This window comes from Astyanax mexicanus, chromosome 25 (assembly GCF_023375975.1).
Source record: "Astyanax mexicanus isolate ESR-SI-001 chromosome 25, AstMex3_surface, whole genome shotgun sequence".
NCBI classification, from domain to species: domain Eukaryota; kingdom Metazoa; phylum Chordata; class Actinopteri; order Characiformes; family Acestrorhamphidae; genus Astyanax; species Astyanax mexicanus.
This window is the reverse complement of record NC_064432.1, coordinates 10,239,880-10,257,238: the sequence shown is the minus strand read 5'-3', so window position 1 is coordinate 10,257,238 and position 17,359 is coordinate 10,239,880. Positions and strand designations below refer to the sequence as shown.

Below are 17,359 nucleotides of genomic sequence, written 5' to 3'. Positions count from 1 at the left end.
AAATTGGTCATTAAATGTGTTCTGATCTTCATCTAAGTCACACCAATAGACAAACACAGTCTGCTTATGTAGAGTTAATACACATGTTCAGTATTTAATATTAGTAACTTTACATATGGTAATGGTAAATTATCATATCCAGGCTCAGTCCGTATTGAACCCTGCAGTGGTCCGTACTGACTGCTGGTGAAATACGGTCTTTTATTGGGGGATTACTGTAAGATATCTGGCCCACTTCCAATCGCTGCTCTAGTCTCAGGCTACTCAGCCTTTCTTCAGGCTCCCTGAGCCAGCGCCGTCACCTGAGATGCACCTTTAAGAGAACTGCATGCCTCCCTGTCCTTTAAACTAGAGGCTTAACCCTTAGAAGTCAACAGAGTAAGTACCAGCACTGCGTACTTCATTCAAAGCACTCTACCTCATTTTACTTTGCTTTACCTTCCTCTGCCTCGTTTTACCTTGCTTTCCTCTACCTCAATCGACCTCCTGGTACCATGCACTGCTTCCTTTGACCTTATTTCACCTCATTTTACTTTGCTCTACCTCACTCTACCTCGCTCTACCACACTCTACCTCGCTCTACTGTAATTTCATTCAAGTTTTTGATGGTTTTGAAGAGGGTCTTGCCCAGAAAAGCATGTAAAATACTTCCTCTACTGCCCTATATACAAAAAAGGCTCTTCAAAGCTGATTCTGGATAGTGTACCTATTGGTGAAAGATTGTTGAGTGCTTGACATGCCTCTACTATGCACTTTAACCTCCTAACTCTAACCCTAACTCTTGCATGGTGTGCATTTTTTATTTCTCTTTGCTATTTGGGCTAATCGGCACCTGAATAGTGTAAAAACAAAGACTTATCTTTTCACATGATGTAGTTTCTGAAGAAAAAAAAAATAATGTCCACATATGAGGACTTTAGTTTTATATTTCTATAGAATACAATGAAGTCGCAATTGGTAATGATGTGCAAAACATTTTCGTTTTGTGCCTGAACACAGCTGTGCAAAAAAAAAAGTAGAAGCAACAATAGTGCCACTTTGAGCAAAATGGCTCATTTGAAGTGCTGCTGTTACTGTACTTTAGAGTTCATTTAAATTTCTGACCAAAATCGAAACTGTAACGTGTGAAACTCCTCTGCCACCACTAGGTGACAGTTTAATGGCCTCATAAGAGGACACCAGGCCCTTGTAGAGCAACATTTAGTGTTGTGGTCTAGACAAGTCTAAACATGTGATGTCCATACATGTGGATGCCAGGTCCTAGGAGGTTAAGACATTTGTCCAGTTGACAGACCTAGAGAGAGGACATTGATCTAGGGTATTTCGACCGAGCTGGTGTTGTCAAAGGTGTTGAGAACAGTGGTGTCGTTGTGAACCAGAAACCTGGACTACGTCGCAATGGAAGACTTGCTATTGCTGTGGCGCAAAACACTGCCCCAACTGCTGGTTTGGGTGATGATCTGGGGAGCCTTTATTGCATACGAGAGTCAGTCACCCCTAGTAGTGATGCGAGTGACACTAATTAGCGTTAACTAACAGCTCAGCGATATGTGCAGGGCTTCCAATTGGCACTTTCAGCAGGATAATGTTCATCCAAACACCGCAAGGGTTTCCAAGTCTGGAGTGTCTCAACACTTGATTGACCTGCCTGGTCAATGGATTTGGATTATAGAATATCGGTGACGGATATCTGAGGTTTATGGTGGGATTCGGATCTTTCCCAGCTTCAAGAGAGACCTGAGTTCCTCCCTCAGGACAGACGAGGTGAAGCTCTCAGCCATACGTCTTAAAACGAAAACAGTCGAGACCCTCCACATCAAAAGCAGGCCACCCCACCCTCTAGTTTAAAAAGCCATTAGTCACCAGTCAGATTAGACTTTTGTAGTGTGTGTGTTTGTGTGTGGGCTTGTGCATATATATATATATATATATATATATATATATATATATATATATATATATATATATATATATATATATATATAAATATATATATATATGTGTGTGTGTGTGTGTGTGCTGGTCTGGCTGTTTGCTTCATTACACTTAAGGCTACACTGACAAGAACCCTGCTGTGACTCAAAGGAAACGGGCCAGACAAACATTCCCATTAAAACCCTAAAGGCAGATATGTCAGCACGTATTTCTGCTTGTATTAATGTGTTATAATGTATTTTTATAATGCTGCTTTTTATAATGTATTATTGTTTTTGCTCTGATTTTTCTTCTTCTAAAAAAAAGCATTTGTGTAGCCTAAACTGTAAATCGTAGAGATATGAAATTTGGTAGGTAGATGTAGGATCACAACAAAAAAAAAGCACAACAAAAATGGCACCGATTGGTCAATGGGCGGTGCTATAAACAAGGAAAGTTCATTTTTCACTTTTTCCTCAATAACTCCAGAACCATAAGACCTACATTCAAAATTCTTTTTTTCCTGGATTCCTTGGGTCAATACCTACATATGTACGAAGTGCAATTTGGAGTGCACTTCCGTCTACTTAGATTGTTTTGCTAATTTGCATCATATGCAAAACATACTTTTGCGAACTAGTCCTAGGATTTTTGACCGACCCTGACAAGTTTGGTATCAAAATACTCGTTAGAGCCAAATGGCTGTAACTCTTCAGTATTTGCTGTAATCATCTCACAATGTTAAAAACCTTTGTACTATAATTGTAACTCATGTAATGAATATACTACAAAGTTTTTGGTTAATGTTATGGCCAGTCTAAAGCATTTCTCATGATTTTCACTCATATATTTCATATACAGTAGGTGCAATGTACTGTGCTTCAATCATTTATTACATAATCTGAAACTTACTGGACGTATTGGAGCTGTTAATACAGACAATGCACTTTTGCTGCATTGTAATACTGAGCACCACACATGACCAGGTTGTGCTACACACACACACACACACACACACACACAAAGACAAATGTCGTAAATCTGGTTAAGCCTATTCATCTCCCCCAAATTTAGGTCAGTGTCCATTAGAGCACAAAGGTATTTCCACCCTGAGGTCAGTACACTCTGGAAGTGTATTACAGAGTCACTGCCTATGGCCCTCACACTCTCTGTGTGTGTTTTTTCTTCGTGTGTGTGTGTGTGTGTGTGTGTGTGTGTGCATACAGTGAAGATAATGAACTCAATTAATTTCCACATATGGATGCAACTGCACATTAATGTGCATTAGGGCTTAAATCAATATTATTGTCACCTTAAAATTAATTATTGTCATTTGATGCCACTGATATAATACAACCGTAATAATGATCCCCCCCCCCACCAAACTTTACACTTTGGCACAATACAGTCAATACTGTTCTCGATACGTCACCAGGAGCGCAGGAGTTCAGTAACCTAGCTGCTGCTGGGTAACTAGTTAACTTTAGGACTTTATCGTATGTCTTCAGAAAGGGGTGAGATGATACAGAAATGAATTACTATTGTCCATTCCTTAATTCCTGTGTGATGGGAAGCTGAAATGAGCTTTTCCGCCTTAAATGCTGCAGCTTCTGTCGTCTGTTGCACCATTTAAGGTGGAATGGGAAAGTTAGCTAGCTATCTAGCTACTGAAGCAAACTGCTAGCCATCTTTTTTTTATGCTTGTTATGCAGAATTCGACCATAAAACGTTGAAACTACACATTAAACTCTGGTAAAACAGTGCTAAGCGTCGCTTTGTGTTGCCATTTTACCGGTAAATCCGCTAAATTAGTTAAATTGGTTGAGCTAAATTGTTTGTGTATACATTGCCTAATAGAGTTGGCTATGATGGGATGGTATGAACAATAAAAAAATATTCTGGATCAGATATTAAAGTGAAAAAAGATTGGTTTGATCTGATCTTGTTACACATCTGGTTGCGAAACAGCTCTTGCAAACTGTGTGTTGATTTTAGACAAGAATTTCTAAAGAGTAAGTCACTACAGACCTCAAAACTTGCCAAGTGTAAAGTTTGGCAGAGGGGGGATTATGATGGGGAGTGGATATGAAAGGTTATACAAATCAAATCATCCCAAGAATTCGACAGTTTCTCTCTCAGGAAGCCACTGGACTACAACTGCAACTCTACTGAATGGTCTTCCACCGAGACACCAAAAACCCGCAACTAGTTTCCAGCTTTCAGGAATCAGCCCTGTCCTTCTACTCATCAGAATTATTTCACAACCCTTCTAACTTCTGCTTTTTTTCTCTTCCTTTCCTTTCTGTTTTCTCTATCTATCTCTTTTACATGTATGGAGATGCCCTGTTCCTGATGTTCCCAGCCTGGCTCTCCACTGCCCGCTGTGTTGTTCTCCGGCTCTGCAACCCTGCACTGATTACCATTAACACACTCAGTATCTGTTTCTGTATTAGCCATAGCTCTATAGTTTGTGCCCATCACATTCTTATATTCATAAATTAGTACCTGTTATATTAGCCATAGTTCACATTAATTGTCTGTACTGTTTTTGTTCTGTTATTTGTTTGTTGTTTGTTTGTACTGAGCGGGTCAACCTGAGTAGGATGGGTTCCTCGGACTGAGTCTTGGTTCCTTCCAAGGTTTCTTCCTCTTAAAGGGAGTTTTTCCTTGCCACTGTGTCACCATAAAATTGGCATCTCTGTGGTGCTGCTCATAAGAGGCGTGGACCTGTTTTTCCTGTAAAGCGGCTTTGTGACAACCTTTGTTGTAAAAAGCGCTATATAAATAAAATTGAATTGAATTGAATTCAATTGAATAGTTTAGAATGAGGCGGCAGCACGACTCGTCTTTAATCTTCCGAAGTTCAGTCAGGTGACTACTTTGCTGACTCGTTCCCTCCACTGGCTTCCTGTAGCCGCCCACATCAAAATAAAATCCTGACGCTGGCCTACAAAGCCAAAAACCTACCAGCTCCTTCATACTTGATGGCACTGATGGTCAAAGCCAGATCTGTACCAAGAGGTCTTAGAGCAGGGGTGTCCAAACTACGGCCCGTGGGTCATTTGCGGCCCGTTTCCTTTTTTGGAGCGGCCCGCGAGGTATTTTAGAAATAGAATGAAAGTTGGCCCGCTGTTAAGCAGGTTTTTATAATGTGAGATTCAAAGTTTGAACGCTAGGTGTCAGAAACGGGCCAAAGAGTCTAAAAGCAGAGAGAGTGCGCATTTCTAGCACAGAAATACAGAGCAAAGAGTCTAAAAGCGGAGAGAGTGCGCATTTCTAGCGCAGAAAACGAGGCAAAAAGTCTAAAAGCGGAGAGAGTGTGCATTTCTAGCTCAGAAAAACAGAGCAAAGAGTCTAAAAGCGGAGAGAGTGTGCATTTCTAGCGCAGAAAAACAGAGCAAAGAGTCTAAAAGTTGAGAGAGTGCGCATTTCTAGCGCAGAAAAACGGGCCAAAGAGTCTAAAAGCGGAGAGGGTGCGCATTTCTAGCGCAGAAAAACGTGTCAAAGAGTCTAAAAGCGGAGAGAGTGCGCATTTCTAGCGCAGAAAAATGGGCCAAAGAGTCTAAAAGAGTTGTAAGTCGCTCTGGATAAGGCATCTGCTAAATACCTTAAACGTAATGTAAATGTAAACGGATACAGTTCTTGCCTCTATTGTTCTGAGCACTTCACCAGAGTTAAATAGTGCAGTTAGTTAGCAGTATTCCTGCATAGAGTAGTCAAATTTAGCTTTAATCATCGGTGTAGAAAATTCACTTGGTCAATGTTGCAAAACATTACCTCACACACACGGGAACTAACACTAAAAATAAACCAATATCAGTAGTACGAGCCAGATGATCAGAAAAGTAACAAGACAGCTTTAATCACAGAAGTGCAGCCAAGCCAGTAAAGTTCATGGCCGTGTTCAGATCAGCCGTTAAATGTATTTATAGCAGCAGGAACAGAGGACTGTTTGAAGCTTGGCTGCTGTAATTGGTCTGCAGGCTTCAGCATGAGGTCCATGTTTGTGTCTACATGCGGCTGTTTACACTCGTCTGGATGTTTTTTTTTTCACTGATATCAGATTTAATACACAGTATATTGCACAAAGTATTCGCTTCCTTGTCTTTTGCACATATAGAGCCTTATTGCACACTGTGTGCAAGGCACGTTCTGATGCCCATTGCTATCTAACACTCCCTCAACAGCCTATTTTCACGTCTTGTGCCCACGCCGTTAAAATAGCGTCGGAGTTTAGGAATACAGTATATTTTAACGCTGATGGGCGTGGTGGTCTGGAAGTGAGCTGTGTTTTTTAGGTTAATTTCTGGCGTGTTTCTATTCTGTGGCGGGAAACACACTTGCGCCACTGACTTATTAAAACCCTGACAACAGTCAACAGTCAGCCGCCCAATCCTATCCCCTCAGCGCATGTATCCCCCCTCTTTCCAGACACAAATAAACTCACTGCAATGCGAGAATCCAGCTTTTATATCAACAATAAACAGAATAAAGAATAAAATCGGGTCAGTATCCTCTGTCGAGACCAGTAAGCATCACACTGTTAAGATACGAACGCTCCAAAGTCAGAGCTCATCCGGCTCTTAAAGGAAACAGAAAGTGACACATTGATTGTTTTTCTTTCACGGCACGCCCAAAACACGCTGAAATCTGCACCCCCGCCATGAAAAGCAACTCCTCTCGGGAGTGCGTTTCTAATTAAAGTAAGCTAAAGTAAGTTAAAATTATCTCTGCTTTTATCAAGAAGACGTGGTGTGCGTTTCGGAGAGGGGGTGCTTTTCCTGGCAGGGGTTCAGATTTCAGCACGACATCGGAGCATTGAGAGCAATGCATTGCAACAGTAACAATATACTGCAATAAAAACAACTTTTGGATAATTAATTTCTTCTTCTTAATTTCTTAAGTTCTGCTAACAGGACTAGGAGAGTTTGGGTTATCTAACGTTTATATTAACTGCTGCCAAAAATCTATCACCTGAATATTAGGTGATAACTGATCAGATTGTTTTCTTCATATATGCAATATATGCTATATCTCATCCATGAATTCTATAAACACCAGTAATTATCTGACTCGCCTTAGTGACTGGATCACCGGTCAGTTTTCTAGAGTTTTTACTAAACTGTGAAAATCTGCTTTTAGCTACAAGCTACAGCGCAGCACCAGTGAGCTGGAATTCACTACAGGAAACACTAAAACTCTAAAACTCAATTCACTAGCATGACTAACTCATTTTAAACTTTTAATATCTAACCCCCTTCAGACAGCCTGTAACTGTTTTAGTTGAGTTTTTCTTTAACCTTGTTATTTATTTTAATTATTTTGTCTTTTTATTGATCTAATTTTATGTTTTACCTTTTAGCCTCTTTATTTCATTTATTTTATTCATTTCCTGTTTTTATTTGTTTTGTTACTGCTTTTGGCCTTTTACATTTATATTCCATTTATTTCTTCCTTTTATTTTTTATATTTTTTTTTACTTATTATTATTATTATTATTATTATTATTATTATTATTTATTTTAGTTCTATCATTTACTTTTTTTAAATTGTGCTTATTTTAGTCGTTCTTTAATTGTGTTTATATTTTATTATCTACGTATTTATCTCTTTGTTTTATTGCTCTACATTTTTAGTATTGAGTGCAAATAAAGGTTGATTGATTGATATACCTTGCTTTGTGCCCTGGTGCGCAGTGTTCATCTTCGAACAGTTTGGGGACATCCCTAAACTGTTCCTGCAAAGTTGGGACCATGAAACTGTCCTTGAAATTTCTTGGTATGTTAAAGCAGTAAGGGTTTCTTTCACTGGAACTAAGGGTCTTAGCCCACTGAAAAACAACCCCTCACCATATTAATAATAATAATCCCCCCTCCACCAAACTTTACACCTTCGCACAGTGCAGTTTGATGAGTACCATTCTTGTTTTACAACTTATTGCTTCGTTTTACATATATGTGGCCATGGAAGTGATGGGAACACCTGGATTTTTTTATTTTATTTTAATGGGTAAGTGAATACTTTGCCAATAAAGTACTGTATATGTGATGCTGTCCAAATCAGGCCATAGACTTCTGTATTGTACTTTGGCCCAATCCCATTTCACCCCTTGGCCCTACCACTTACCCCTACCCATTGTTGGTAAGGGGTTACAAGGGGAAGGGGTGAAATCCTCCCATTAAGAATTGGGACAACTTTTTAAGTACCCAATACAAGTTCAGTAACCCAACTGCTGATAACTAGTTAATTTTAGGGCATTGTGTGTCTTCAGAAAAGGGGGATATGGTGCAGAAATTAATTAAAGCTTTTATTTTACTGTATTTTTCCATTCCGCTGCAGCCCCTGCCGTCTGTTGCATCGTTTAAGGTGGAACGGGAAAGTTAGCAAGCTAGCTACCTTCTGAGACAAACTACTAGCGATCACCCCCTCTCGGGAGCTCGTTTCTAATTAAAGTTAGCTAAAGCAATTATCTCTGCTTTTATCAAAAAGACATGGGTGCGCGTTCCCGAGAGGGGGTGCTTTTCCTGGCGGGGGTGCAGATTTCGGCACAACACCGGCTTTAAACGCGAGGTCAGTTATGATAGCAATCAGTGACAACAATATTAATATAGTGCAATAAGAACGACTTTTGGATAATTAATGTCTTGTTTTGCTAACAGACTGGGAAGGTTTGGGTTATCTAATGTTTATTTTAACTGCTGCCAAAAATCTAACACCTAAATATTATGTGATAACTGATTAAGTTTTTTTTGTCATATGTATATAATTCAGACATATATGCACACATATTCTTTTTTCGAACAAAAAAGGTTGTTTGTTGTAGGCTGTAAAGTCACCTTTGGTTGGAACGAAGTACAGTAACCTAGCTGCTAACTCGTTAATTTTAGGGCATTTTAGGGTATGTCTTCAGAAAAGGGGGATATGGTGCAGAAATGAATTAAAGCTTTTATTTTACTTAATTTTTCCTTTCCGCCTTAAATGCAGCAGCCCCTGCCGCCTCTTGCACCATTTAAGGTGGAACGGGAAAGTTAGCTAGCTAGCTACCTTCTGAGACAAGCTACTAGCAATCTATTTTTAGGCTTTTTATGAAAAATGTTTGTATAAAAATTAAAACTACGCATTAAACTAAGGTAAAATAGTGCTAATCGTTACTTTTAACAGGGAAAATTTTACATTTGTGGCTTTCTTATCAGTGATTCTCATACTAACAAGAATCAGGACTTTCTCTCTGTGTTAAATATCTCCTGTTTTTGGCTTTTCTTCTCTAAATACTCAGTTTAAATCAGGCTTACAACGAAAAAAAAAAAACCCTTATTAGGGAGTATTGCTAATTTTAGCAGTTTTAGTCCAGTAGGCAATTACAATACAATAGCAAGCTTTAGTTCAGTAGTACATTAAGCACATTGCCTTGGTTAATGGGCAGTGCAGTTTACTGAAGGATGTGGAATTAGCTGTATGAAGTCGTGCCAATATTTAAGATTAATGAGGGTTTAATTAGCGTTACTGTACAACGCAGCAAGTTTTTTCAAGGCTAACTTCTGAGTACAAATGTTGTATCTCACCCTTTTTATTGTTTGCTCACCCTGACAAAAGTTTGGACACACCTACATAGTCAATAAATCAGAAGTGACTAACAGGCATTTTGCACGATAGAATGTTTTAATGAGGTATTTATCAATGTATTTTATCAGATATACAAGGAATGCTCTATTTGTGTTAATAATTCAAGAGTCAATTGAACTGTCTGGCCTTTTTTTTTATAACTGACTACTTCATTAATAAATCACAATAATTCATAGATTTCTCTGTTATTAGTTTTAGAAGGTTTTCAAGTGGCAATCGCTGGGGCCCAAGCACTGAGCACTATTATAGAACCATTATTCCTTACTATAATAGAGTTTGCATAATAGTTGAACTTAATAAATTGAACAATTCTGCAGTAAATATATTATTATTATATTATTCAGCATGCTAAATGTGTTAAGCTTTTTTTTAATAAAGCAACAAATTTGAACCTCTGAATGTTGAAAAATTTTCATTTTCATCATTCGTCTTTCTGTTCTCTGAGAGGTTTGACGAGTGCATTTCTGCTGGACGCAACTGAAATTCTGTGTTTTTTCATTATTTTTAAATGTTCTGCATCCAAACTATGAAGAAAAACATAGGGAATTATTTAGTAAATCAAAAAGTGTTAAACAAAGCAGAATATGTTTTATAATTTAGATTTTTACAAAGTAGGCACCTACAGGGGTTGGACAATGAAACTGAAACACCTGTCATTTTAGTGTCGAACGTTTCATGGCTAAACTGGAGCAGCCTGGTGGCCAATCTTCATTAATTACACATTATTGCACCAGTAAGAGCAGAGTGTGAAGGTTCAATTAGCAGGGTAAGAGCACAGTTCTGCTCAAAATATTGCAATGCACACAACATTATGGGTGACATACCAGAGTTCAAAAGAGGACAAATTGTTGGTGCACGTCTTGCTAGCGCATATGTGACCCAGACAGCAAGTCTTTGTGATGTATCAAGAGCCACGGTATCCAGGGTAATGTCAGCATACCAGCAAGAAGGATGAACCACATCCAACAGGATTAACTGTGGATGCTGTAAGAGGAAGCTGTCTGAAAGGGATGTTCGGGTGCTAACCCGGATTGTATCCAAAAAACATAAAACCACAGATGCCCAAATCACGGCAGAATTCAATGTGCACCTCAACTCTCCTGTTTCCACCAGAACTTATTCACCGGGACAATAAATTATTGTGGTCACATTAGTAACCAACATAGTAATTAACACCTATATGATACCAACACCTTCAGTATCATTTACAAAGTATCTAAAACATTGAGTGAGAAGGTGTGTCCAAACTTTAGACTGAGAAGGGAGCTAAGATCTGCAGAACAAAGCCCAGCCTGCACACACACACACACACACGCACACACACGCACACACACGCACACACACACACACACACCAAGAAAAACAGAAGCAGGACTGAGCCTTTGAAGATTCATGGAAGTCCAGATGTTTAAACTCAGAGTGAGTTAACTAGCCTTGAAGAGACAGTGAGTGTATGTGTATGCACATATATGTATATATATATATATATATATATATATATATATATACATATATGTGTGTGTGTGTGTGTGTGTGTGTATTCCAGGATGTCACTGGTTTAACCTCTTAATCCAGACTCTGGAGTTGAAAGAATAATATCTCTCTATCCTCCTCTCTCAGGTCTGTCTGTTTTCCTTTATAAAGACACACACACACACACATATATATACACACACACACCATATATATATATATACACACATATATACACACACCATATGGGAGACAGCTACACAGCTTTAAACTTCCCAGACCAGGCTCATGTTAAACACTTGCAGAGCAGCCGTGCTCTCAGAGCTCCTAATACGAGTACAGCATCATGAAACACACACACACACACACACACACCACTAAACACTTCAGCATGCTGGAGTAGCCTACAGCGCTACAGTAAAACAGCTTCATCTTAGGTGCAGTAAAAGCATCCATATCCTACAATACTGACCTGCACTCGTCTACTTGTAGCTTTTACATCCATCCTTTCTCTCCCATTCACTCCCATTCATTTTCAACAACACCTAGCAACCACCTGTAACACACCTGGAACCACTCTGAAAACACCTGGTGCACCATAGCAGCCAACAAACCAATTTATACTGTACCATTATAATCCCGAGCAACAGCCTAAGTACACCTTAGCAACAGCCTACCAACACCATTATTAGATCAGTAACCAGAAAGCAATGCCTTAGCAACCTACAGCAATACCAATGCAACTCTTCAGCAATGCCCCAGCCACCACCATGCAACACATTGCTAAGATAGTAACTAACATAGTAGCAAACACCTATATGATAGCAACACCTTATAACCACCTAATAATACAACCTTAGTCAGCCTAGCAACATCTGTACCATAGTAAAGCAACCAACAGCTGTACCATAGCAACACCTTAGCACAGTGCAGTACAGTGCTGGTTCAGTTCAGCCCACGCCCCTTAGCAACCACTAGGAATGCACCTGGATCCACTCAGTAAACACCTGAAACACCACAGCAACCTCCTATGCACGTAGCAGTGCCTTGAAATCAACTTATTATCATAGCATCCAGATAGCAACACCCTACCAACCACCAGCTATACAATAGAAACACTTAACATCAACCCAATTTTAGCAACTGTAGGAAGACCTTAGCAACCACCCAGCAATAGTATCCAACGTATATACGCATATGAACACCTCAGCAATCAGCAGCTATAACACAGGAACACCTTAGCTATCATCCAGGAACTACCTTAGCTATTACCTTACCCTCCAAGAGCTTCAGAACATAACATAGCAACACCTTAGCAACCACACCTGCAGGTGTTTCCTCACTGTTTTCCTTTATTTGTGCTTGATTGAAACTATAGTTTTTTTTGGTATCTCAGGGCATGCTCTTTAGCAACCAATAGGAATGCACCTGGAACCACTCAGTAAACACCTGGAACACCACAGCAACCTCCTACTGTAGCTACACCATACATTATACAACCAACACCTTTCCATAGAGACGCAACTACAGTATAGCGACACCATAGCAACCACCTTGCTACACTGAACATTGAAACTCCATGAAATTCACTTTTCTATTAGTTACTGTGCCTTTAAAAGTACTTTTATCATAAATGCACTTGGCTAAACTGTGGTAGGCTGAACAGGTAGATATTCTATCTTTTGTGTATTTCGAGCTGTGCAAGGAGTACTTTTCCCGTTGTTATGACAGCAAAGACACACTAGGTCCCGGTGTATGTTCATGTACAGGTTTGTGTGTGTATATGGTATCAACAGCTCAGCAATCAACAGACATAACATATCAACAATTTAGTAACGATGAAACAATGACTAAGCAACCAACAGCTATACCATAGCAACGGCTTAACCAATAGGAATGCACCTGGAACCACTCAGTAAACACCTGGAACACCACAGCAACCTCCTACTGTAGCTACACCATACACTATACAACCAACCCCTTTCCATAGAGACACAGCTACAGTACAGCAACACCATAGCAACCACCCTGCTACACTGAACATTGAAACTCCATGAAATTCACTTTTCTATTAGTTACTGTGCCTTTAAAAGTACTTTCATCATAAATGCACTTGGCTAAACTGTGGTAGGCTGAACAGGTAGACATTTCAACCTTTTGCGTATTTCGAGTTGTGCAAGGCGTACTTTTCCCGCCGTTATGACAGCAAAGACACGTACAGGTTTGTGTGTGTATGTGTGTATACCGTATCAACACCTCAGCAATCAACAGACATAAGAAATCAACAATTTAATGACCATCAAACAACGACTAAGCAACCAACAGCTATACCATAGCAACATCTTAACAAGTAGCAACCAATAGGAATGCACTTGGAGTCACTCAATAAAAACCTGAAACTCCATTACAACAAACTCCTAGTCTGGCTACACAATGCACTATACAACCAACCCCTTTCCATAGAGACGCAACTACAGTATAGCAACACCATAGCAACCACCTTGCTTCACTGAACATTGAAACTCCATGAAATTCACTTTTCTATTTTATCATAAACGCCATGGCTAAACTGTGGTAGACTGAACAGGTAGACATTTTTAACTTTTGCGTATTTCGAGCTGTGCAAGGATTACTTTTACCATTGTTATGACAGCAAAGACATACTAGGTCCTAGTGTATGTTCGTGAACAGGTTTGTGTGTGTACCTTCTTTGCAGTCATGCTTGTTTTCGTGCAGTACGAAGCCGTTGCGGCACTGACACACGTAGCTGCCAATGGTGTTGATACACTCGTGCTGGCATCCGCCGTTATCCTTAGAACATTCGTCCTTATCTAACAAACACAAAAAACAAAGAGACACACAACATGGTCAGTCAGATAGAACTACAAGAACTACAAATACACAAAGAATTTATTTAAAAGTACTGTTTTAAAGAGACAGCAAACCCCAGTGTGAATGTTAGTAGGATATCTTTTGTTTTATTGTTAAGTAAACTTCTAAACTGACTAAGCAATAGCTGAAAGAAACACAGGAAATGCGGGACACAGGTATAGAGTACAACATTTGCCATCATCCGTTTCACCTGTAAGAAAAGGTAGAAAAAGTAGATTCCTGAGTTTTTTTAGAGAAAAAAAAGGAAACCGTGAAAAAGGAAAGTCCCTGCAATCAAAACCAAACTATGAATTCCAAATCATTGTTGTCCAAAGTAGCAAAACGTATCTCCAAAATACGTTGACTTTACAGGAAAAAGCTAAAAGGTACATTTTGAATGGGTGCTAAAGTAAAATTGTTGTTTTCGAAATGTGAAGTCAATCGAAAAACATTTATATTGATCTCTTTATCGACGGATGTGTAAACAATGGATAAAACTAAAAAGGAAGATATATTTTGTTGAACAACAGCAATTTAGATTTTAGTAAATACATTTGAAAGCATCTGTGGACACTCCTTTTAATTGTTGGCTATTTCCTCCCTGGCATGTTCTCCTCCACCAGTCTTACACACTGCTTTTGGCTAACTTCATGCCTTTACTCCTGGTGCAAAAATTCAAGCAGTTCAGTTTGGTTTAATGGCGTGTGATCATCCGTCTTCCTCTTGATTATATTCCAGAGGATTTCAATTTGGTAAAATCAAAGAAACTCATAATTTTTAGGTATTATCATTAGATATTATCATGATCAGTGCCAGCGTATCTCGATGATATCTTAACGTTAAAGATTCCCAGTGATTCCCTCATTCTGGTTCTGAATGATATTAGCTTTACCAGAAGCTGCTGGCCCGTATCCACGACGTTCCGCGCTGCGCTGCCGCCACATGATTGGCTGATTAGATAATTGCACAGACATGTTCCTCATTTACTTTGATTTATTAATGCCGGATTACGAGCGTAATCTTCTGTCGTCAAATTACCGTAACTCGGTCAGAAATGATTGAAAACAGAGAGATCAGTTGCTTCTACCGTCGCTTCCTGAGACTCCAGGCCTCGGGCTTCGCTCTTGAAATTCTGCCATGACTAATCCAGCATGATCAGCCATTCTGAACCTCCGCCGGCTTCCAAACTTCTGACCGCACACACACACACACACACAGGGATTAGCAGTGTGTGGGAGGCCTGTGCGGGGACCTCCCCAAACTTGCTGATCCTGGGCCAACAGATATCTAACACTGGGAGCCTCCTGATTCCTGACAATGCATGAGCTGCTTTTCACATTCACTCAGCTCATCCATTCAATAAGACTCTCTCTCTTTCTCTCTCTCTCACTTCTATGCCTTTATCTCTTTCTTTTTGTCTGAAACACCTGGTTTTAGCGCACAATAATTTATTGTCTCGACGGACAGTTCTGGTGGAAACAGGAGAGTTGAGGTGCACTTTGAATTCTGCCGTGATTTGGGTTCAGCCGTGGTTTTATGTTTTTCGGATACAATCTGAGTTAGCACCCGAAAAACATCCCTTTCAGACAGCTTCCTCTTACAGTGTCCACAGTTAATCCTGTTGGATGTGGTTGGTCCTTCTTGGTGGTATGCTGAAATTACCCTGGATACCGTGGCTCTTGATACATCACATAGACTTGCTGTCTTGGTCACAGATGCGCCAGCAAGACGTGCACCCACAATTTGTCCTCTTTTGAACTCTGGTATGTCACCTATAATGTTGTGTGCATTGCAATATTTTGAGCAAAACTGTGCTCTTACCCTGCTAATAGAACCTTCACACTCTTACTGCTCTTACTGGTGCAATAATGTGCAATTAATGAAGATTGACCACCAGGCTGCTCCAGTTTAGCCATGAAACCTCCCACACTGTACCTTTAATGAATAGAAAACCTCTGTTCTCCCACAGCGTTCCGAGATCCAAAAATTGTAACAGTTTGTCCAAACACCCTTCAGACTGGGCGACACGGGGCATAATTTGCCCCGGTAAATCTTTTTTTCCACCGTTATCCAGACTCAAAGATTCAAAGTAGCTCCACACCTTCTTGCTAGAATCTGAGAAGGACCCTGACATTTGAAATTAGGCATTAATAAATTAAAAAGTGCACAAGAAGCTTATTAAAAAACATGGCTTACATTTCATTATGCTAGCTTCAGCTCCAAGCGCCGCCATCACTGTACTAATAATGACATAGATGTATAAATACACTGAAAAAAATGATGAGTAAAATTTACTTTGAAAAGTTTTGCAACTTTCTGCACTTGTTTTTTTTTTGAGTAAATTTAATTTCAGATAAATTTAAGTAACTTCAACTTGGTTTCAAGACTTTAATGTTACATAGAGTAAATAAGTGAACTGAACTTCAGTCAATCCTTTCTTTTAGTAACTTTACTTCATTTATTTTTTGCTGAATCAATCCTTTCTTTTAGTAAACTTTACTTAATTTATTTTTACTGAATCAATCCTTTCTTTTAGTAAACTTTACTTAATTTATTTTTACTGAATCAATCCTTTCTTTTAGTAAACTTTACTTAATTTATTTTTACTGAATCAATCCTTTCTTTTAGTAAACTTTACTTAATTTATTTTTTGCTGAATCAATCCTTTCTTTTAGTAAACTTTACTTAATTTATTTTTACTGAATCAATCCTTTCTTTTAGTAAACTTTACTTAATTTATTTTTGCTGAATCAATTCTTTCTTTTAGTAAACTTTACTTAATTTATTTTTGCTGAATCAATCCTTCCTTTTAGTAAACTTTACTTAATTTGCATACAATATTACCTAATTACAATTACTTAATTTATACAGTATTATTCAAATAATTTCATACATAATATATTATTTTTACATATTTCACTGTCTTAACACATGGATGGCATGTAATACATTCTTTTTAGTATACTAAATATATGCATGTATTACATGGCATCCATATGTTGAGAGAGTGTAATATGTGTGTAAATATTTGAATGTGTGTTTTATAATTTGAGTAATATTGTATAAATTAAGTAATTGTAATTAGGTAGTATTGTATACAGAAATTAAGTAAAGGTTACTAAAAGAAAGGATTGACTGAAGTTCAGTTCACTTATTTACTCTATTTAACATTTCAATCTTGAAACCGAGTTGAAGTTACTTAAATTTATTTGAAATTAAATTTATTTAAAAAAAGCAAATACAGAAAGTTGTGAAACTTTTTTTAAGTAAACTTTACTCATCGTTTTTTTTTTCAGTGTACCTTCTGTCCCTACAGTGTATACTCACTAAATACTACACTCAAATCAAACCAAAATCCAATAGATCCAAAAGATCCCCTAAGCCTTGCCAAACCAAAAAGCCTGTTTATTGCTTTAAATGTCATTTCCCAATCTGAATCACACTACTTTCAATGGCATGTCTTTAAAAAAGGATGTCT

At 38.6% G+C, this 17,359-nt stretch overlaps 1 protein-coding gene across 2 annotated transcripts in view; it reads right to left on the bottom strand.

Moving 5' to 3' along the window:
• The window catches only part of tll1 (tolloid-like 1), a 114,497-nt gene that overhangs the window by 14,395 nt on the left and 82,743 nt on the right, over positions 1-17,359 (bottom strand). For both annotated transcript variants that reach the window (XM_049472363.1, XM_049472362.1), the window contains exon 18: positions 13,716-13,841. In XM_049472363.1, the coding sequence (XP_049328320.1) occupies positions 13,716-13,841 (126 nt within the window). The remainder of the gene's footprint in view (positions 1-13,715; positions 13,842-17,359) is intronic.